This window comes from Lagenorhynchus albirostris, chromosome X (genome assembly GCF_949774975.1).
Source record: "Lagenorhynchus albirostris chromosome X, mLagAlb1.1, whole genome shotgun sequence".
NCBI lineage: Eukaryota > Metazoa > Chordata > Mammalia > Artiodactyla > Delphinidae > Lagenorhynchus > Lagenorhynchus albirostris.
The window spans coordinates 35,911,510-35,929,980 of NC_083116.1; the positions used below are offsets into that span (position 1 = coordinate 35,911,510).

Consider the following 18,471-nt stretch of genomic DNA (forward strand, 5'->3'; position numbering starts at 1 on the left):
AATAAAAGAAAGGAAACTGCAAAAAGACATTATTGCATCCAATCGGCAATATAATGCAAAGGAGATAGGCTCTGAAGCCAGAAGGACATAGATTTGACCTGGCAGATCTACTGTCCACTAGTGATGTGACCTTGGGCAAGACACTGAACCATTCAGGACCTCGGTTCTCTCAGGTGTGAAGATGATAATTATAATATCTACAACCTATGGAAAGGTGATAAAAATTAACTGAGATGACATAGAAGCTAGGAGAAAGTCCAATACAGAGTTATTGCTTAACAAGTGATCATTATTATATTTTATATAATAATGACTCTATTTATTACCCTGGGGTTAAGTAGAATTGTACCTTCTCTATCTCTGATAGTCTTGCCTTTTTAGTTACTTAATCTCCATATAAAGAACTATATTTCTAGTCCTTCTCATGGCAACACATCCTGGGACTAACTATCTTCTCAACGGTTCTCGTGTCACAATTTAAATTTCTTTTATTTTTGTTATGTCTTCAGAAGCAACGGGTAAAAGCTAGTTGTTATTGATCATGTATTGCCCCTTCAACATACTTGACAATTCATTAAGTTCTCTCTTTGCCTTCTCTTCTCCAGCCTAAATAAACCATTCTCTTTCATCTTTCCCTCTAAAGGCTAAATCCTACACTTTCATAAAATTGATGCTTTTTTCTGTCTTTAATTTCTTTATATGTTTCAGTTGTATATAATGTGATTGAATCTCCTTTGAAGTCCTTATTTCTGAAGCACCTAGTTATTTTTTTTTCTGTTGAAATGACATTTTTAACAAAGGTATACCTTGTATAAGCGTATTACTCATACAGCAGACAACCCAGACACACTTCTCCCCTATGCTGGCTGCCCTAATTGCAGGCAAAATACCACAGAAGAAATAACCTTTTTGAGTGCTGAACTTGCAAACCTTCATATAAAGGGCCCCATTGAAGCGGGCTCTCTGCACTGTCACCAAACACTAATATGTGCCTTTCTTCCTGGGTCAGGCAGCAATCTTAGCCATGGGTTGAAGCTAAACCCTAGCCTCAGTTGTTTAGACATGTCTTTGAGGCTAGGACAGTCAGGAGAGTGTTGGCAGGGTGTGTGTCATTGCTGGCATTTCAGCAAACCTCATCTGGACTGGAAGCATAGTGCAAACAGCCGCTGGAACCTTAAGGGAAACTTTATCAGAAGAAAATCTCTTCAGAGACTGTACCATGGCCACATTCTGGGCAGGCAGGCCTCACACCCAAACCCACAGCCAGCTTCCCTCCACCGTTGATCATTTCTGCTTGTCTTCTTCCTATCTTGCCAAAGCAAAGGGAAGGCTGTGTTCTTGGACTCTCGGCAAGGGAGACATATTTCGGTAAGCTATCGGCTGTATTGAGAGCCAAGCCTGCATTTGGTAGACAGTGTACATATGTGGCACTCGCTCTGTGCCAAGCAGTGGTCTAAGCATTTATGTGTGTAACAGCTCATTTGCTCCTCACAACAAAGTAGGGACTATTATTTTCCTCATTTTACAGGTGAGGAAACAGGCAGAGAAGTTAAGTGATTTGCCCAAGGATACATGGTAATAAGTGGCAGAGCTAGAATTTTAACATTGTTGGCCTGGCTCTGGAGTCCCAGGTTCTTATGCTGTTTGGTGGGAGCCATCCAGAGGAGTGTGACAAGAGCCCCTCCTCCTGCAGGGGGTTAAAGGGAAGGAGAGGGCATGCGTGGCACACTGATATAGGCAGATAATCCCAAGAGAGTAACCACACTGCCCACCTTTCCCCATCAAGGCCTCAACCTACCCATTCCCAACCATAGGGGAACACTCTCTCTTTCTAGGCTCAGAGAGGCCCAAGTATAAATGTCTACCTTCTTTCATTCAGCAAACATTTGTCGAGCAACCACTGAGTACCTGGCACTGTGCTGGTACCGGAGATACAGTGGTAAACAAAACAGACCGGGACTGGAACCAGTCCTTGCGGAGTTTAGTGGGAAAGACAGACATTTATCAAATGTCGAGACAAGTAAATATAAAATCGCAACTGTGCCACATGCTGCAAAGGAAAGGTGTTACAAAAGCCAGTAATGGACAGGGGTCGATCTACTCAGAGAGGTGAAGGAGGACTCTGAAGACGACCATCTCTCCGGCCTCAGCTCACACCATATTCCTCTTTGCTCTCTGCATCGCAGGGTGTAGGAGGATTGACTCAAAAGTTGGGGGGATAACTGGTGGCAGTCCTATCCTCCCAGGATCCTTGACTTCTGATCCCACCATGAAACCAGCCACTCTATGTTACAGGAGTATCTATACTGTCCTTCCTACGCTGCACCCGCTGCATATACTCAAGTTCAGACTTCACTTCTTAAGGAACTGCTTGATCGTGTTGGCCAGTGTCTACCATTTCTTACCATATTATCCAATCTCAGTTCTGCAGCTTGTTTTTAAAGGCCCTCTGTCAAACAGTCGGACCCTTCCTTAACCCACTACCCATCCTCATTTCTCTGACACCAACACACACACCTTCTCCACTAGGCTGACACTTCTCTTTTTATAATATGCCATGTTCCTCCCCACCTTTAGCCCTGTTATGTGCCTCTCTTTTTTATTCACATGAAATATTATATGTTTCAAGTGTACAACATAGCAATTCAACATTTATGTACCTTATGAATTGATCACCACAATAAGTTTAGTAACCATCTATCACCATACAAAGTTATTACAATATTATTGATTATATTCCCTATGTTGTATATTATATCTCCGTGACTTATTTATTTTATAACTGGAAGTTTGTACCCCTTCATCCCTTTCGTCCATTTCACCCATACCCCACTCCACTCTAGTGACCACTAGTTTGTTCTCTGTATCTATGGGTCAGCTTCTGTTTTGTTTTGTTTTGTTTTGTTTGTTTGTTTTGTGTTTTAGATTCCACATAGAATAGATCATATGGCATTTGTCTTTCTCTGTCTGGCTTGTTTCACTTGGAAAAATGCCCTCAAGGTCCATCCGTGTTGTCACAAATGGCAAGGTTTCATTCTTTTTTATGGCTGAATGATATTCCTGTGTGTGTGTGTGTGTGTGTGTGTGTGTGTGTATCATGTTTTCATTATCTCTTCACCTGTCGATGGACATTTGAGTTGTTTCCATATCTTGGCTATTGTAAATAATGCTGCAATGAACATAAGGGGGCATGTATCTTTTCTAATTAGTGTTTTCATTTTCTTCTGATAAATACCCACAAGTGGAATTGCAGGATTGTATGGTAGTTCTATTTTTAATTTTTTGAGGAACCTCCATATGTTTTCCATAGTGGCTGCACCAGTTTACGTTCCCACCAACAGTGCACAAGGGTTTCCTTTTCTCCACATCCTCACCGACACATACTGTTTCTTGTCTTCTTCATAATAGTTATCCTGACAGGTGTCAGGTAATATCTCGTTGTGGTTTGATTTGCATTTCCCTGATGGTTAGTGATGTTGAGCATCTTTTCCTGTATCTGTTGGCCTTCTGTATGTCTTCCTTGGAAAAATGCCTGTTCAGGTCCCTTGCTCATTTCTTAATCAGATTATTCTTTTTGATATTGAGATATGTGAGTTCTTTATATATTTTGGATATTAAACCCATATCAGATATATCATTTGCAAATATCTTCTCCCATTCAGTAGGCTGCCTTTTCTTTTCTTTTTTTTTTTTTTTGCCTTTTCTTTTTGTTGATGGTTCCCTTCTCTATGCAAAAGCTTTTTAGTTTGGTGTAGTCCCATTTGTTTATTTTTGCTTTTGTTGCCCTTGCCTGATCCAAAAAATATTGCTAAGACTGATGTCAAAGAGCATACTGCCTATGTTTTCTTCTAAGAGTTTTATGGTATCAGGTCTTAATTTAAGTCTTTAATATATTTTGAGTTTACTTTTGTATATGGTGTAAGAAAGTGATCCAGTTTCATTCTCATGCATGTAGCTGTCCAGTTTTCCCAACATCATTTATTGAAGAGACTGTCTTTCCCCACTGTATATTCTTGGCTCCTTTGTCATAAACTAATTGCCCATATAAGTGTGGGTTTATTTCTGCACTCTTTATTTTTTCCATTGATCTATGTGTCTGTTTTTGTGCCAGTACCATACTACTTTGATTACTTATAGCTTTGTAGTATAGTCTCAAGTCTGGGAGTGTGGTGCCTCCAGCTTTGTTCCTCTTTCTCAAGATTGCTTTGGTTATACTGGGTCTTTTGTGGTTCCATACAAGTTTTAGGATTATTTTTTCTAGTTCTGTGAAAAATGCCATAGTTCTAAGAGTTTCTGGGTGGAGTCTTTAAGGTTTTCTATTTATAGTATCATGTCATCTGGAAATAGTGACAGTTTTACTTCTTCCCTTCCAATTTGGATGTTTTTAGTCTCCCTTTCTTGTCTTATTGCTGTGGTTAGGACTTCCATTACTATGTTGAATAAAAGTGGCAAGAGTGGGCATTTTGTATTTTGCTGAGGATTTTTGTATCTATGCTCTTCAGGGATATTGACCTGTAATTTTCTTTTTTTGTGGTGTCTTTGTCTGGTTTTGGTGTCAGGTTAATTCTAGCCTCATAGAATGAATTTGGGAGTGTTCCTTCCTCTTCCGTTTTTTGGAATAGTTTGAGGAAGATAGGTATTAAGTCTTCTTTACATGTTTGGTAGAATTCATCTGTGAAACTGTCTGGTCCTGGACTTTTGTTTGTTGGGAGTGTTTTGATTACTGATTCAGCTTCACTGCTAGTGATGGGTCTGTTCAGATTTTCCGTTTCTTCCACATTCATTCTTGGGAGATTTGTGTCTCTAGGAATTTATCCATTTTTTCTAGGTTGTCCAATTTGCTGGCATATAATTGTTCGTAGTAATCTCTTACAATCTTTTGTATTTCTGTGGTGTCAATTGTAACATTGCCTCTTTCTTTCTTATTTTATTTATTTGGGCCCTCTCTTTTTTTTCCTTGATGAGTCTGGCTGAAGATTTATTAATTTTGTTTATCTTTTCAAGGAACCAGCTCTTAGTTTCATTGGTCTTTTCTATTATTTTTTTAAGTCTCTATTTCATTTATTCCCACTCTGATCTTTATTCGTTCCTTCTACTAATTTTGGGCTTTGTTCCTCGTTTTCTAGTTCCTTTAGGTGTAAGTTTAGATTGTTTATTTGACATTTTTCTTGTTTCTTGAGGTAGGCCTGTATCACTATAAAGTTCCCTCTTAGAACTTCTTTTGAAGTGTCCCATAGACTTTGGAAAGTTGTGTTGTCAGTTTCATTTGTCTCAAGGTATTTTTAAATTTCCTCTTTGATTTTCTTTGTTTAGTAGCATGTTGTCTAGCCTCGACATGTTCGTGTTTTTTTCCACTTTTCTTTGTCTAATTGATTTCTAGTTTCATACCTCTTAGTCAGAAAAGATGCTTGGTATGATTTCAGTCCTCTTAAATTTATTGAGACTTGTTTTGTGTCCTAGCATGTGATCACTCTTGGAGAATGTTCCATGTGCATTTGAAAATAGCGTGTATTCTGCTGGTGTGGGATAAAATGTTCTGTATATATCTATTAGGTGCATCTGGACTAAAGTGTTATTTAACACTAGTGTTTCATTATTGATTTTCTGTCTGGTTGATCTATCCATTGACGTTAGTTGGGTGTTAAAGTCCTCTACTATTATTGTATTACTGTCAATTTCTCCCTTTTTTGTCTGTTAATATTTGTTTTACATGTTCAGGTGCTCCTATGTTGGGAGCATAAATATTGGTGGGTGTTATATCCTCTTGTTGGATTGACCCCTTTATCAATACATAATACCTTTTCTGTCTTTTCTTACAGTCTTGGTTTTAAAGGCTATTTTATCTTATATGAGTATTGCTACCCCAGCTTTCTTTTTGTTTCCATTTGGATGGAATATCTTTTTTCCATTCTTTCACTTTCAGCCTATGTGTTTTTAGGTTTGAAGTGAGTCTCTTATAGGAAGCATATAGATGAGTTCTATTTTCTCATCCATTCAGACACCTTATGTATTTTGATTGGAGCATTTAAACCATTTACATTTAAAGGAATTATCGATAGGTACGTACTTAATTGCCATTTTGTTAATTGTTTTTTTGGTTGTTTTTGTAGTTCTCTCTGTTCCTTTCTTCTTTTAATCTCTTCCCTTGTGCTTTGATGATTTTCTTTAGTGTGGTGTTTGGGTTCCTTTTTCTTTATTTTTTGTGTATCTATTGTAGGTTTTTGGTTTGTCATTACTATGAGGTTTATATATTGATCTAGATATATATTGATATATATTGATATTTATATATTGATCTAGCAGATTGTTTTAAGCTGATAGTCACTTAAGTTTCAATGCATTCTAAAAGCAATACATTTTTACTGTCCCCCCACCATGTTTTATGTTCTTGATGTCATATTTTACATCTTTTTACTTTGTGTATCCATTAACTACTTATTTTAGTTATAGTTGATTTTATAACTTTTGTCTTTTAACCTTCATACTAGCTTTCTAAGTGGCTGATCCACTGTCTTTACTATATATTTGCTTTTACCAGTGAGATTTTTTTTTCTTTTATGTATTTTCTTATTTCTAGTTGTGGCCTTTTCTTTTCCACTTAAAGAAGACTCTTTAACATTTCTTGTAAATCCAGTTTAGTGATGATGAACTCTTAGTTTTTGCTTGTCTGGGAAATGCTTTATCTCTCAATTCTGAATGATAACCTTGCCAGGAAGAGTATTCTTGGTGGTAAAGTTTTTCCTTTCAGCACTTTAAATATATCTTGCCACCCACTTCTGGGTTGCAAATTTTGCTAAAAATTCAGCTGATAACTTTCCCTTGTATGTGACTAGTTGTTTTTCTTTTGCTACCTTTAACATTTTCTCTTTAACTTTTTCCATTTTAATTATGATATGTCTTGGTGTAGCTCTCATTGGATTCATCATTTTTGAGATTCTCTGTGATTCCTGGACCGGGATATCTGTTTCCTTCCCCAGGTTAGGGAAGTTTTCGGCCATTATGTCTTCAAATAAGTTTTCTGCCCCTTTCTCACTCTCTTTTCCTTCTGGGACCCCTCTAATGTGAATTTTAGTACACTTAAAGCTGTAACAAAGGTCTCTTAAACTATCCTCATTTATAAAAATTGTTTTTTCTTTTTCTGTTCTGCTAGGTTGATTACTACTGCTCTTTCTTCCAGGTCACTGATCCTTCTGTATCATCTAATTTACCCTTGATTTCCTCTAGCGTATTTTTCATTTCAGTTATTGTATTTTTTTAACATCTTTATTGGGGTATAATTGCTTTACAATGGTGTGTTAGTTTCTGCTTTATAACAAAGTGAATCAGTTATACATATACATACGTTCTGATATCTCTTCCCTCTTGTGTCTCCCTCCCTCCCACCCTCCCTATCCCACCCCTCCAGGTGGTCACAAAGCACTGAGCTGATCTCCCTGTGCTATGTGGCTGCTTCCCACTAGCTATCTACCTTATGTTTGGTAGTGTATATATGTCCATGCCTCTCTCTTGCTTTGTCACAGTAGTTTTGAGCTCTGATAGTTTTTTTTTAATATTTTAAAACTCTTTGTTGAAGTTCTCACTGCGTTCTTCCGTTCTTTTCCCAAGTTCAGTGCACATCTTTATGATTATTACCTTGAACTCTTTATCAGGTAGATTGTTTATCTCTATTTTATTTAACTCTTTTTCTGAGTTTTTGTCTTGTTCTTTTGTTTGAAACATATTCCTTTGTCTCCTCATTTTGCCTAATTATCTGTGTTTATTTCTGTGTATTAAGTAGGGACTTTATGTCTCCTGATCTTGGAGAAATGACCTTATGTAAAAGATGTCTTATGGGACCCAACAGCATGGTTCTCTCTGGTCTCCAGAGCCAGATGATCCAGGGGTGTCCCCTGTACGGGCTACATGCAGTTGTGGCAAAGCTAACTGCTACTGGTGCGCTGGTAGGCATGGTTGGACCCTGGCCAGGCTGGCTGTGCAATCTGGTGGTGTTTAATGCTGCAGGTACACTGGTGGGTAGGGCAGGCCTCAGGTATGGCTGGTTGTGCAACCTGGTAGCTCACAACTGCTATGGGTGCACTGGTGGGTTGGGTGGTCCCCAGCGCTAAGAGGCTAAAGGGAGGATTCCAAAATGGTATCTGCCAGTGCCAGTATCAGCACAGTAGAATGAGCTTACAGTAAGGGCTACCACCAGCATCTATGTCTCCAGGGGAGTCCCAGTTGCCTTCTGCTTCTCTGGGAGGCTCTCCAAGATCAGCAAGTTGGTCTGACCCAGGTGCCTTTCAAATTGCTGCCTCTGTGCTGGTACTTGGAATGAATGAATTTTTGCACACACCCTTTAAGAGCAGAGTCTCAGTTTCCTTCAGCCCTCCAGCTCTCCTAAATGTAAGCCCCACTGGTTTTCAAAAACAGATGTTTTGAGTGCTTGTCTTCCTGGTGTGGGAACCCTGGGCTGGGGAGTCCAATGTGGAGTGCTCACTCCTTGGGTAGGACATTTGTGTTTATATCCCTCCCACTTATGGGTCACCTTGCCAGGAGCGTGGGTCCCAACTAGACAGAATCTCCACCCCCTTACCTGTCTCGTTGTGGTTCCTTCTTTATATCTTTAGTTATGGAAAATCTTTTCTGCTAGTCTTCAGGTCACTCTCAGAGATGGCTGCTCTGTAAGTAGCTGTAATTTTGGTATGCCCGTGGGAGGTGAGTTCAGGATCTTCTTATGCTGCCATCTTGATCCTACCTCCTGTTATGTGCCTCTCTTGACTCTTACTCCCCACAAGCTTGGAATAGTTTCCCACCTCTCTTCTACCAATTAGGATCCTGCCCATCTTTCAAGACCCCAGCTGACATTGCATCTCCTCTAAATAGCCTTACCTGATCACTCTCGTCCTCATTGGTCTCCTTGTTTGACCACTTTCAGGGCTTGGTCTGATTGTAGAATACAGCATTTAAAAATATTTCTTGCACTGTTCACTGTTTTACGGATCTTGGCTCCTCAACTGGGAAGCTCTATAAGGAAAGGACCATCTTCTTCCTCTGTTTCCCCTAGCATAGTATTAAGTATATAGCTTGTGATGGATTTGTTAAAAGGAAAGAGAGCCACAGTTATGAAAAGCTTTTGACAAGCACTCCAAGTGCAGTCCTGGCTAGGGAGGGAGGCAGGAGAAATAACTGACCTCACAATTTACTCATCCCAAGCCCATTTCTCCAAAACATCTCCAGTGAGCCCAGCATGAAAATTGCATCTCTTTTTATGAAATTGAGATATTTTTGCTAACTCCTTCAAGGTGACTGAAACTGGAAGCAACTGTTTAAAGGCAATTTGTCAGTGTTCAAGACAACTGCCATTTTATGTAAGACTCTTGACTTCTCTTTCCAAAAAGCAGCAAAATTACACCTCAGACGCCATCTTGGCTGGAACCCAGAGATCTCGAGGGAAGTGGTATGTGAGATATTTGATTTTTTTAACATCACAGAAATCTACCAAATTTTTCAAAGTTTTCAAAATCACAGGAAACTAGAGAAAATAACACTCCAAATATAGATCCTCACATATCAGTCTAGAGCTCTTTTTGGTTTTGCCCACATTTTCTACAGAAACACTACCATCTCCTGGTCATAATGATAGGAAGGAAACATTGCTAATGAGAAACACTACTTTGTATGTGTCACCTAAACTTCAAAATGTATTGAAACACTCCAATCTTTTCATAGCTATAGAAGAGTCTGACTACGACTAGTAATTCCTTTTCAAAAGTGAGTCATTCATGTTCATCTTAGGGACCATCTTAGGGATTTTCTATCCTTGTCTACCTCTCCTCTTCTTCTAAACCGCAACTGGAAGCTTTCTCCTTCTGTGGAAACTTTCAGGTGGTTTTTGTTCTCTTTCCATCCCTTGCACTCAGAATTCACCTCCACATGCTTGCTGACTATCACAGGACTCCCACCCCTCTGAGGTCATCATGTTCCTTCCTGGCATGTCTTTTATGTCTAGAATGTTTCTTCTTGGACAGAAAACCCCTCAGACGGTGGATGGGACAGCATTGACTTTCATACTAGTTTAACAAATTAAGAGTGATGATTCTTAACTGGCCATCTGGGATATCCTGTCAAGGTCAATAATGCCCCATCCTGTTGCTGGGTTGGAGGGTTTTTCATGTGTGTATGAGTCTGGCTCTACAATAAAAATAAGAAATTCCCAGTGAAGCATTTCAGAGCAATTATTTCTTCACGGGTGGTTAAAGCCACTCTTCTTTCAGCCTTGTCCTTCTAACTACTTCAAGGGATGCCACGACTGCCCAGAAACACACCGCTGGGTATGCCCATTACTCTTATTAGAATAGTTTTCATGAAATTAGACTTCAACATTTATGGAAATTAATCTGATTTCTTGACTGACAGTATAAACAGAGGAAAAAGAGAAAGAAGAATGATAGGCAGAGGAATCATATTTGAATATTATCTACATTATAACTGTAAGAACTTACAAAGTCCAGGTCTCCATGGCGCAGGCAAAGTGGAAAATTGATATAACTATCCAGTTGGTTTAAGCAAATTGCTGGAATAGCTACATCCACTTTTCCCTTAGCTTTGGCTATTAAAACCAGACCCATGTCTCCTTCTCCCACCAAGTAGTCCAGTTCTCTTTGGATGGGGCCAGGAAGCCAAAGTGGAAAGAGGAAGGACCTTAAACTGACTGCTTTTCATTTCCAGGTTGATAAGACAGTAAGCATTGGTGGATCACTGAGTTTCCCTTTTCCATCCTGCTTGCTCTTTTCCATTTATGAATGTGGTAGCACAGGACTGTACTTTATTTGGGTACTTGGAGTTTTACCACTCCACTTTATGAGTATGTAAATTGCACTGCCTCCCAAAGAAGCAGATATCTGTCCTCTCAAGCATCACTTTAAGCCAAGAGAGAAAAAGGGGTTTAATTAAAACGCAAACTCCTTTTCTAAATAAAGATGAAAAGGAGGAGAGGACTAGCATAATGATGAGAAGTCTAATCATTAGTTTAGAAGGAATGAGCTGAAGGAATCTCTGCAACCGTTTTAATTATTTGGGTATCTCCAGGACCCTGACTTTAGAAATGATATTATTCCTTTTCTAGGTGTGGGCATAAATTTCCTCTTTCTGCTAGGCTTCACTTGTTTGTTTAATACAGACGCTTTCCTTTGTTAAGTGCATAGTACCCTTGTGAGGGTCCCTTAAGTTGGGTTTTCCCCTTTGTAAGCTACTCTTGAGAAGAAGGAAGAAGTGGAGGGAAAGGATGGGAAGAAGAGGGAGGGGGAATAATAGCTAACACTGACATAACAGTGTACCAGGCGCTTTTCTAAGCTCTTTGCATATACTAATTCATTTTATATTCACAACCCTATGGGATATGTATTATTGTCTCCATTTTATCAACTGAGGCACAGACAGGTTCATTCACTTGCCCAGAGCCACACAGGTGAGAAGGGGCAGAGCCAGGATTTGGACCCACGCAGTCTGGCTCCAGGCTGTTTTCTTCGCCGTTATTACTATGATGCCTCTCAGCTTGGGGATGTGAAGCAACCTCCAGCACTCTTAACTCTGAGGCTACCGGGAGGAGCAGACTTTGTGATGACTGTGCTCCCAGGGGCCAGATATGCTAACACTTCGAGCAGATTCATTGGGACCACTCTGGGACGCAAAGACCCCATATCTAACCATGAACTTGGATCTGTTTAACCACATCTCCATTGAAAGAGCAGAATGTGGGTCGTGGGCACTGGGTAAGTTGCTTTATTTCCTCTCCCATGATGCCTTCCTGCAAACATATGCACTCTCACAATGCACTTTTAAAAAAAAACACACATTTCTGATTTTTCTAGATACTTTAGTACTCTTCTTTGGATTTGGCTTGCCACTGTGGGCAGGAGTCCCCCCACCTCCCTTGTCTGTGTCTTAGTATTTCTCAAGCAGATATTTTGTTTAAAATGCTAAGAGCTTGTATTGGCAGCCCAGGCAATAAAGTGCTTTATTTGACAACAAGGTGTTTTCTAAAAAAATTGACTGTCCACTTGATGAGACGCTGGAGGGCATCTTCAATACTATATATCATTATTGGGAGCTCACATGTCTACCAATGCCGAATCCTTATACCAGTGTTCTTTAAAGCTTCCCTCAAATTTCAGCATGCTTGATCCCTCTCCACAGAATTTGTAGAAGTAGATATTTGATGGAAGCCTCCCCAGAGCCATCTGCTTCCATCCCCTCTTTCGTCTCCAGCTTGGGTATTGAGTACTGGCTGTAAAGTGGCCCACCAGGGAACCTGGCAAGTAGTACGTGGAGACTTCACCATCAGTTTCTTCCTCTCTGCCCTCTCCCACTTTTCTTCAAAAACCCTTAACCATTTGCCTTGATTCTGCTGATTTCAACTTGTTCCTCTGAAAATACAGAGATCAGTTTCCCTTGTCACGGAGATCACTTCCCCCTGTCTCGGGGATTCATTTAAAATTTCTACCTGCCTTATGATTAGAGTAACCATATAATTTATTGTCCAAACCGAGACACTTTTGAAAGTGAGAGAGGCAATCTTAATAATTATGCCTGTCAGAGAAACGGGCATAAAACTGGGCTGTCCCAGATAAATCAGGACCTATGGGCACCCTATTTATGATGTTGTATGTGGTTCAGAAGTGGCCACACGCTGGCGTAGTTTTGCTGTCTGAGGTTGATCTTCATGGTATCTCATAATCTCATTGTACACTTAGTCTTCTTGAGAGAACAGGGTTTACTTCTGTGACCTGCTCCGGCCAACCAGAGATTAATGGGAGCAATGGGAGTTATAAACAGTCTGAATTTTAGCCTAGCTCTTGACCATTTTTCAAATACTTGTTCTCCATTTCTCCCATTACCAGAAAGCCAAGCCATTCTATCTCCATAGGGTACCACTCAGAGTATAATTGAGGTTTGAATAAACAACACATGTGGCTTTTAAGGTTAAATGAATATTGTTTGACATACAGTACACTAGAGTTGTTTTTCATTTTGGTTTTAAAAATTGGTTAAAATTACATCTTGTTGCTTCTCGGAATTAGCTAGAATCCATCTGTCTCCATTAGAATCATTGTTTTTCTTTTTTCTTTTTTTTTAATGACTTGGCTGAAAAAAGAGGCTTCCTCTCACTCAAGATAATTTGTCCAGTGAATCAGGAAAAAAAGCACAGATACAGGTTTTTTTTAGGGCTTTGGTGCCTACTTTTTTCTTTTATGTATTTTATGTATGTATATCTAAGTTATAATATCTAAGGTATAAGGTATAAGATTGTAAACGGACCAAGCTATTTTCAGCTCTCCAGATAGACCCTGCGCCAGTCTAAAGAACCACTAATGTGAACATCTGAGAAGATAATTCAGGTTTAACTATGGTTCATGTATAAAATAACTAAAATGTTGAAACCTTTAGTGGCTACTTATAGAACATGCAAGCTTAGAGAATGCCATTTTGAAGACTTTGGAAGCTCAAAGGCAATGAGAATACTGAGAGAATACACACACACACACACACACACACACACACACACGGAAGTAATGGCTCCAGTAGTTTTTGATGAAGTGAAATAGTTCAAATTTAGGTACACATAACTGTCTGCAAATGCTTAGGTGGTTATGACACATTCATCTGAACTTGTATTACAGGGTATTTAATAGTCTGTGTGGTAACTGACTTGCCTCGTTGCTTTGCTATCTTGCCTCTCTGCTTATTTAACAGGGACTGTATGCTTCTGTATTGCTTTAAGATTCTGTCTGGACTATTAAGTATTTAAAGATACTCTTCAAAAGCCCTTTTAAGACTCTAGGGTCTAAATGCAATAAATTGAGCTTCTTAGAAGGTCATGCTGAATAAACATTTCATGTCAATACCAATCATTAAATCTACATTTAAAAAGGGCATTTCATGAGGAGAGCTATTGTCTCATTTTTCTTTTGTTATTTGTTCTCTTTCGGCTACTTTGATTAGGCTTGAAACCACACACTATAGCGTTTACATTTTGTTTTGCCATTTTGCTGGCAAATCTTTTCTGGTTTCAAATCTTCTCTCTGGTCCCATATTTTCATTTGGCTCAGGACATAGCTTAGACCCATCACTGCCAGCTAAAACGGAACAAGTAAATCCAAGTCCATACCCACTCAGTCAGCAGCGCCATTCCCCAGCTCTCCAGATTGCAACCCTAGAGTCGTTTTATACTTTCTCCTTTGCCTCCCTCCTCCTTTATCAAATATTCCATCAGGGTCTTATCATTTTCTTGTTATCTGCAGTAGTGTGATTCACCCCTTCTTCTCCATCTAGATTCTCATGGCCTATCACATGTTACTACAATAGCTTCCTGGTTGGCCTCCCAGATTCCAATTACTCCCCAACCAGTCAGCACTCCCTTGCCGGGATAAGCTTCCACAAATATCATTTATACCATATGCACCTCTACCTAAAAATCGGTAACGGGATCAAATATGAATTCTTCAGCCTCTTTTCGAAGTCCACACAGGAATTATTTACCACCCTGTTATCTCAACAACCCGTCCCCCTCCCTTGCTCCCTCCCACCCTCCTTCCTTTCCTTTCTATCTCTCCACCAGCCCCCTTTCTCTTGTTTCACTTCTGAAGTTTCCACTCAAGCCACACCTTGCTTGCGCTGTGTCCACTGTGTGACTTGCTATTTCCAAAGCTCTGGTCCTTTGCAAATGCCTTTCCCTCCAGTTGGCAATACCTTCTGCCCATATGACTGTTTATACCCTGCAGTATCTACTTCTAAAAACATGACTTAACAGTTCTTTGGGGATGCTTTCCACGATTACATCTGACTGCTCACTCCACACATTCAATATCTCCTAAGCACGTATATTCCATTTGTGTTTCCAGTTGCTACTCTGTGCGTGTGTTTTTTAGGCTCTTTTCTATACTGATTTCCTGTCCCTCCAAACAGGTTGTAAATGTCTTGAGGGCAAGGGTCCAGCCCTGATTTCTCTTCTCTTTCTGCCTTAGTATCAGGTTTTCCACCCAAGAAGTGTTCAATGTATGTTAACTGACTTTGGGGCATTATTATTTTCTTTTAAAAAAATTTTATTGAAGTATAGTTGATTTACAATGTTGTGTTAATTTCTGCTGTGCAGCAAAGCAGTTCAGTTTTTTATATATATATATATATATATATATATATATATATATTCTTTTTCATACTCCTTTCCATTATGGTTTATCACAGAATATTGAATATGGTTCCCTGTGCTATACAGTAGGATCTTGTTGTTTATCCATCCTGTGTATACTGTTTTGCATCTGCTAATCCCAAACTCCCAATCTTTCCCTCCCCCACCTCACCTCCCTCTTGGCAACCACAACTCTGTTCTCTGTGTCTGTGAGTCTGTTTCTGTTTCGTGTTGTATTTTAGGTTCCACATATAAGTGATATCATATGGTATTTGTCTAGACTTCTCTTTCTGACTTACTTCACTTAGTATGATAATCTCTAGGTCCATCCATGTTGCTGCAAATTTCCTTCTTTTTTATGGCTGAGTAATATTCCATTGTATATATGTACCACATCATTTTTATCCATTCATCTGTTGATGGACATTTAGTTTGTTTCCATGTCTTGGCTATTGTAAATAGTCCTGCTGTGAACATTGGGGTGCATGTGTCTTTTCGAATCATAGTTTTGTCTGGGTATATACCCAGGAGTGGGATTGCTGGATCATATGGCAACTCTATTTTTAGCTTTTTGAGGAACCTCCATACTGTTCTTCATAGTGGCTACACCAATTTACATCCCCATCAACAGCGTAAGAGGGTTCCCTTTTCTCCACACCCTCTCCAACATTTAGTATTTGTGGACTTTTTAATGATGGCCATTATGACTTGGGCATTATTTTTTGACATAAACAAAGGTGAAAGCATCTTCACTCTTACAAAGTTAGTCAGGGTTTCCAGATAGTCTGAGTGTAATCTTTGTCTACCATCTTTACTCAGACGTGGAATAACCAGGAAGAGGCAAGTATGCTATTGGCTAAGTACTTAATTCTGTATTTTTTACTGAAGTTCAACTCAGTACATATACTGAGTACCTGATGTGTACCCAGATCACTGACCCCCCACCCCAGAGTTTCTGACTTACTAGGTATGGGGTGGGGTCCAAAATTTTGCATGTCTAACAAGTTCCCAATTTATGCTGATGTTGCTGGTCCGGAGACCACACTTTGAGAACCAGTGATGTAGGTGACACAGAGGGAGGTCTAAGACATGGTCCTTGGTTTCAAGGGATTTACAGTCTCTTTCGGGAGACAAGGCAGGCTCAAGAAACATTTAACAGAAGAAAATATTGTAAACTGTTTAAGTATTCATTCATTCAAGAAATTTTGAATAAGTACTAACTATGTGTCCAGCACTGTTCTAGGTGCTGCGGGTTACATCAGTGAACATGATAGACAAAAATCCTCATTCTCATAGGAGAATTCTAGTGGGAGAAAGAAGACAACAAATAAAATATATAAACTATAAGATACTGTTGAGTCCTAAGATCAAAAAGCAAAGAGGGGGGATAAGAAGTATCAGAGGGGATTTGAAATTTTAGATAGGTGATAAGAGAAGGCCTCCCAAATCTATCATTTGATGAGTATTTATTGAGTGACTATTATGTGTCAGGCACCGTTATAGATCATGGTGATACAGCCATTAATAACACAAATAATAAACCCTGCTCTTATAGAATAGACATACTTATTTGGGAACCAGGAAATCTGAGATTTGGGTTGTAAGCTCTCATCAACTCGCTATGTGAGTAAATGGCTCCTTGCTCTCTCTGAGCCTTGGTTTCTCCACCTGTTACATGGAACAGTTGGACAAAAGTATGCCTGAAGTCCTGTACATCTCTAAGGCTACAGAATGCTAAATCCTTGAGGCAATCAGAAATATGTGAGAGAACTTGAGGAAGACTTTGTAGAGGAGGAAAACCTTCATGGTTTTTATAGTCATACAGGAGCTACAGAGTGTGGGAGCTGGGAAAGTAATTTCAGAAGAAAAATAACATGAGCAAAAACATGGAACCAAGAATGGGGGCCACAGTTTCAATGAAGAGTAAAGAGGTCAAAGGGTTCCCATTGTAGAGTAGCTAAGAGAGTTGGGTCGGAGGTAGGTGCTCAGTAAAGATGAGGTGGGGGCTGATAATAGATAGTCTTAGATGGGGACCCACTGAGGGTTTTGTTTGATCAGGAAATGATACGATTATATAATCAAAGTGGTGTTTTAGGAAGATGAATGTAGCAATCATAGTTAAATCTTCAAAATTCATAATTTTTTTCCATAAGATGATCTTTGAATCATGGAGGTTAAAGCCATGCTATGTTTTATGTCGCTACCCGATGATAATATTGGTATCAAATTAATCTTGAGGTCTTTTTCCAGCCCTAAACCAGTAACAGTACTTGAACCAGTAACACATTACTAGTTAGAGTTAGGTTTTGAAAGCTTGGGAGATGAATTAGAATAGAAAATTCTTAATGTTTATACATTTTTGTATTCCGTGTTATCCCATGAAATATATGGTTGAACAGATATTGGGTTATCCTCAACCAGGTACACACACACACACACACAAATAGTACTCATTTAGAGTGGTGCAAATATCTCTAAGACCGAGCTCTTCCCATCTGCTTGTTTGGTCATAGATGATACAAGGCAGTATTTTTGGAGATTATCCTCTTATTTTTTATCTTTAATCAGCTGAGGAATATCCATATCTGTTGTGAGTTTGCTTTTCTCAAGGCTGAAAGTAAAATCTTCCCCCAAAAGCAGTTAGTCTGGAAGACAGCAACGATAGGGATTCGCTGTTCACAAAGTGGGCTGTGGAGACCCAGAGAAAGGTGTCTCAGACAAAAATAGAAGATATGGGTTATGTAAACACTTTAGCCACAGCAAGTTTTACCTTAACTTTCAGATCAAGTCATAACTTCTCAGAGGCATAATGGTGAATTTAACAAACCATGACAGACTAATCCTCAAAACTCTCACTTTTGAAGGGTAGTTTAAACACAAGTTGAATATGACCTGTAAAAGACTTAACTATCTTCAGAATAAAATAAGCAAATGTGACAATGATGGCTATATTACAGTGGAAAGTGATTATTTTCCCTTTTATTTTCCAAATTCTGTGTAAAATTGCTGGATGGTCTGTTTTAGAAAGTGGCAACTTTCTTCGGAGTTGTCTTGAAAAATGAGGCACACCCAGGGAGAAATCTTTCAACATTGCTGTTTGAAGGACAGCCACAACAGCTAAAATATGTAAAGAACCTTGGGATCATAGAACCCAAAATGTTAACTGGGTCACAGGTTAATATTTTCCCCTTCTATGTATTATAATTCTTTATTTCTTTTTAATAAACAGGGGATGGAGAATTGTCGTGGGAACATTCTGATGGTGATATCTTCAGGCAACCTGCCAACAGAGAAGCAGTAAGTGT

The 18,471-nt window shown here is 39.3% G+C and overlaps 1 protein-coding gene across 4 annotated transcripts in view; it reads left to right on the top strand.

Annotated features, from left to right (window-relative positions):
* The window catches only part of CHRDL1 (chordin like 1), a 115,315-nt gene that overhangs the window by 72,236 nt on the left and 24,608 nt on the right, over window positions 1-18,471 (top strand). For all 4 annotated transcript variants that reach the window (XM_060136989.1, XM_060136987.1, XM_060136991.1 and 1 more), the window contains exon 7: window positions 18,396-18,463. In XM_060136989.1, the coding sequence (XP_059992972.1) occupies window positions 18,396-18,463 (68 nt within the window). The remainder of the gene's footprint in view (window positions 1-18,395; window positions 18,464-18,471) is intronic.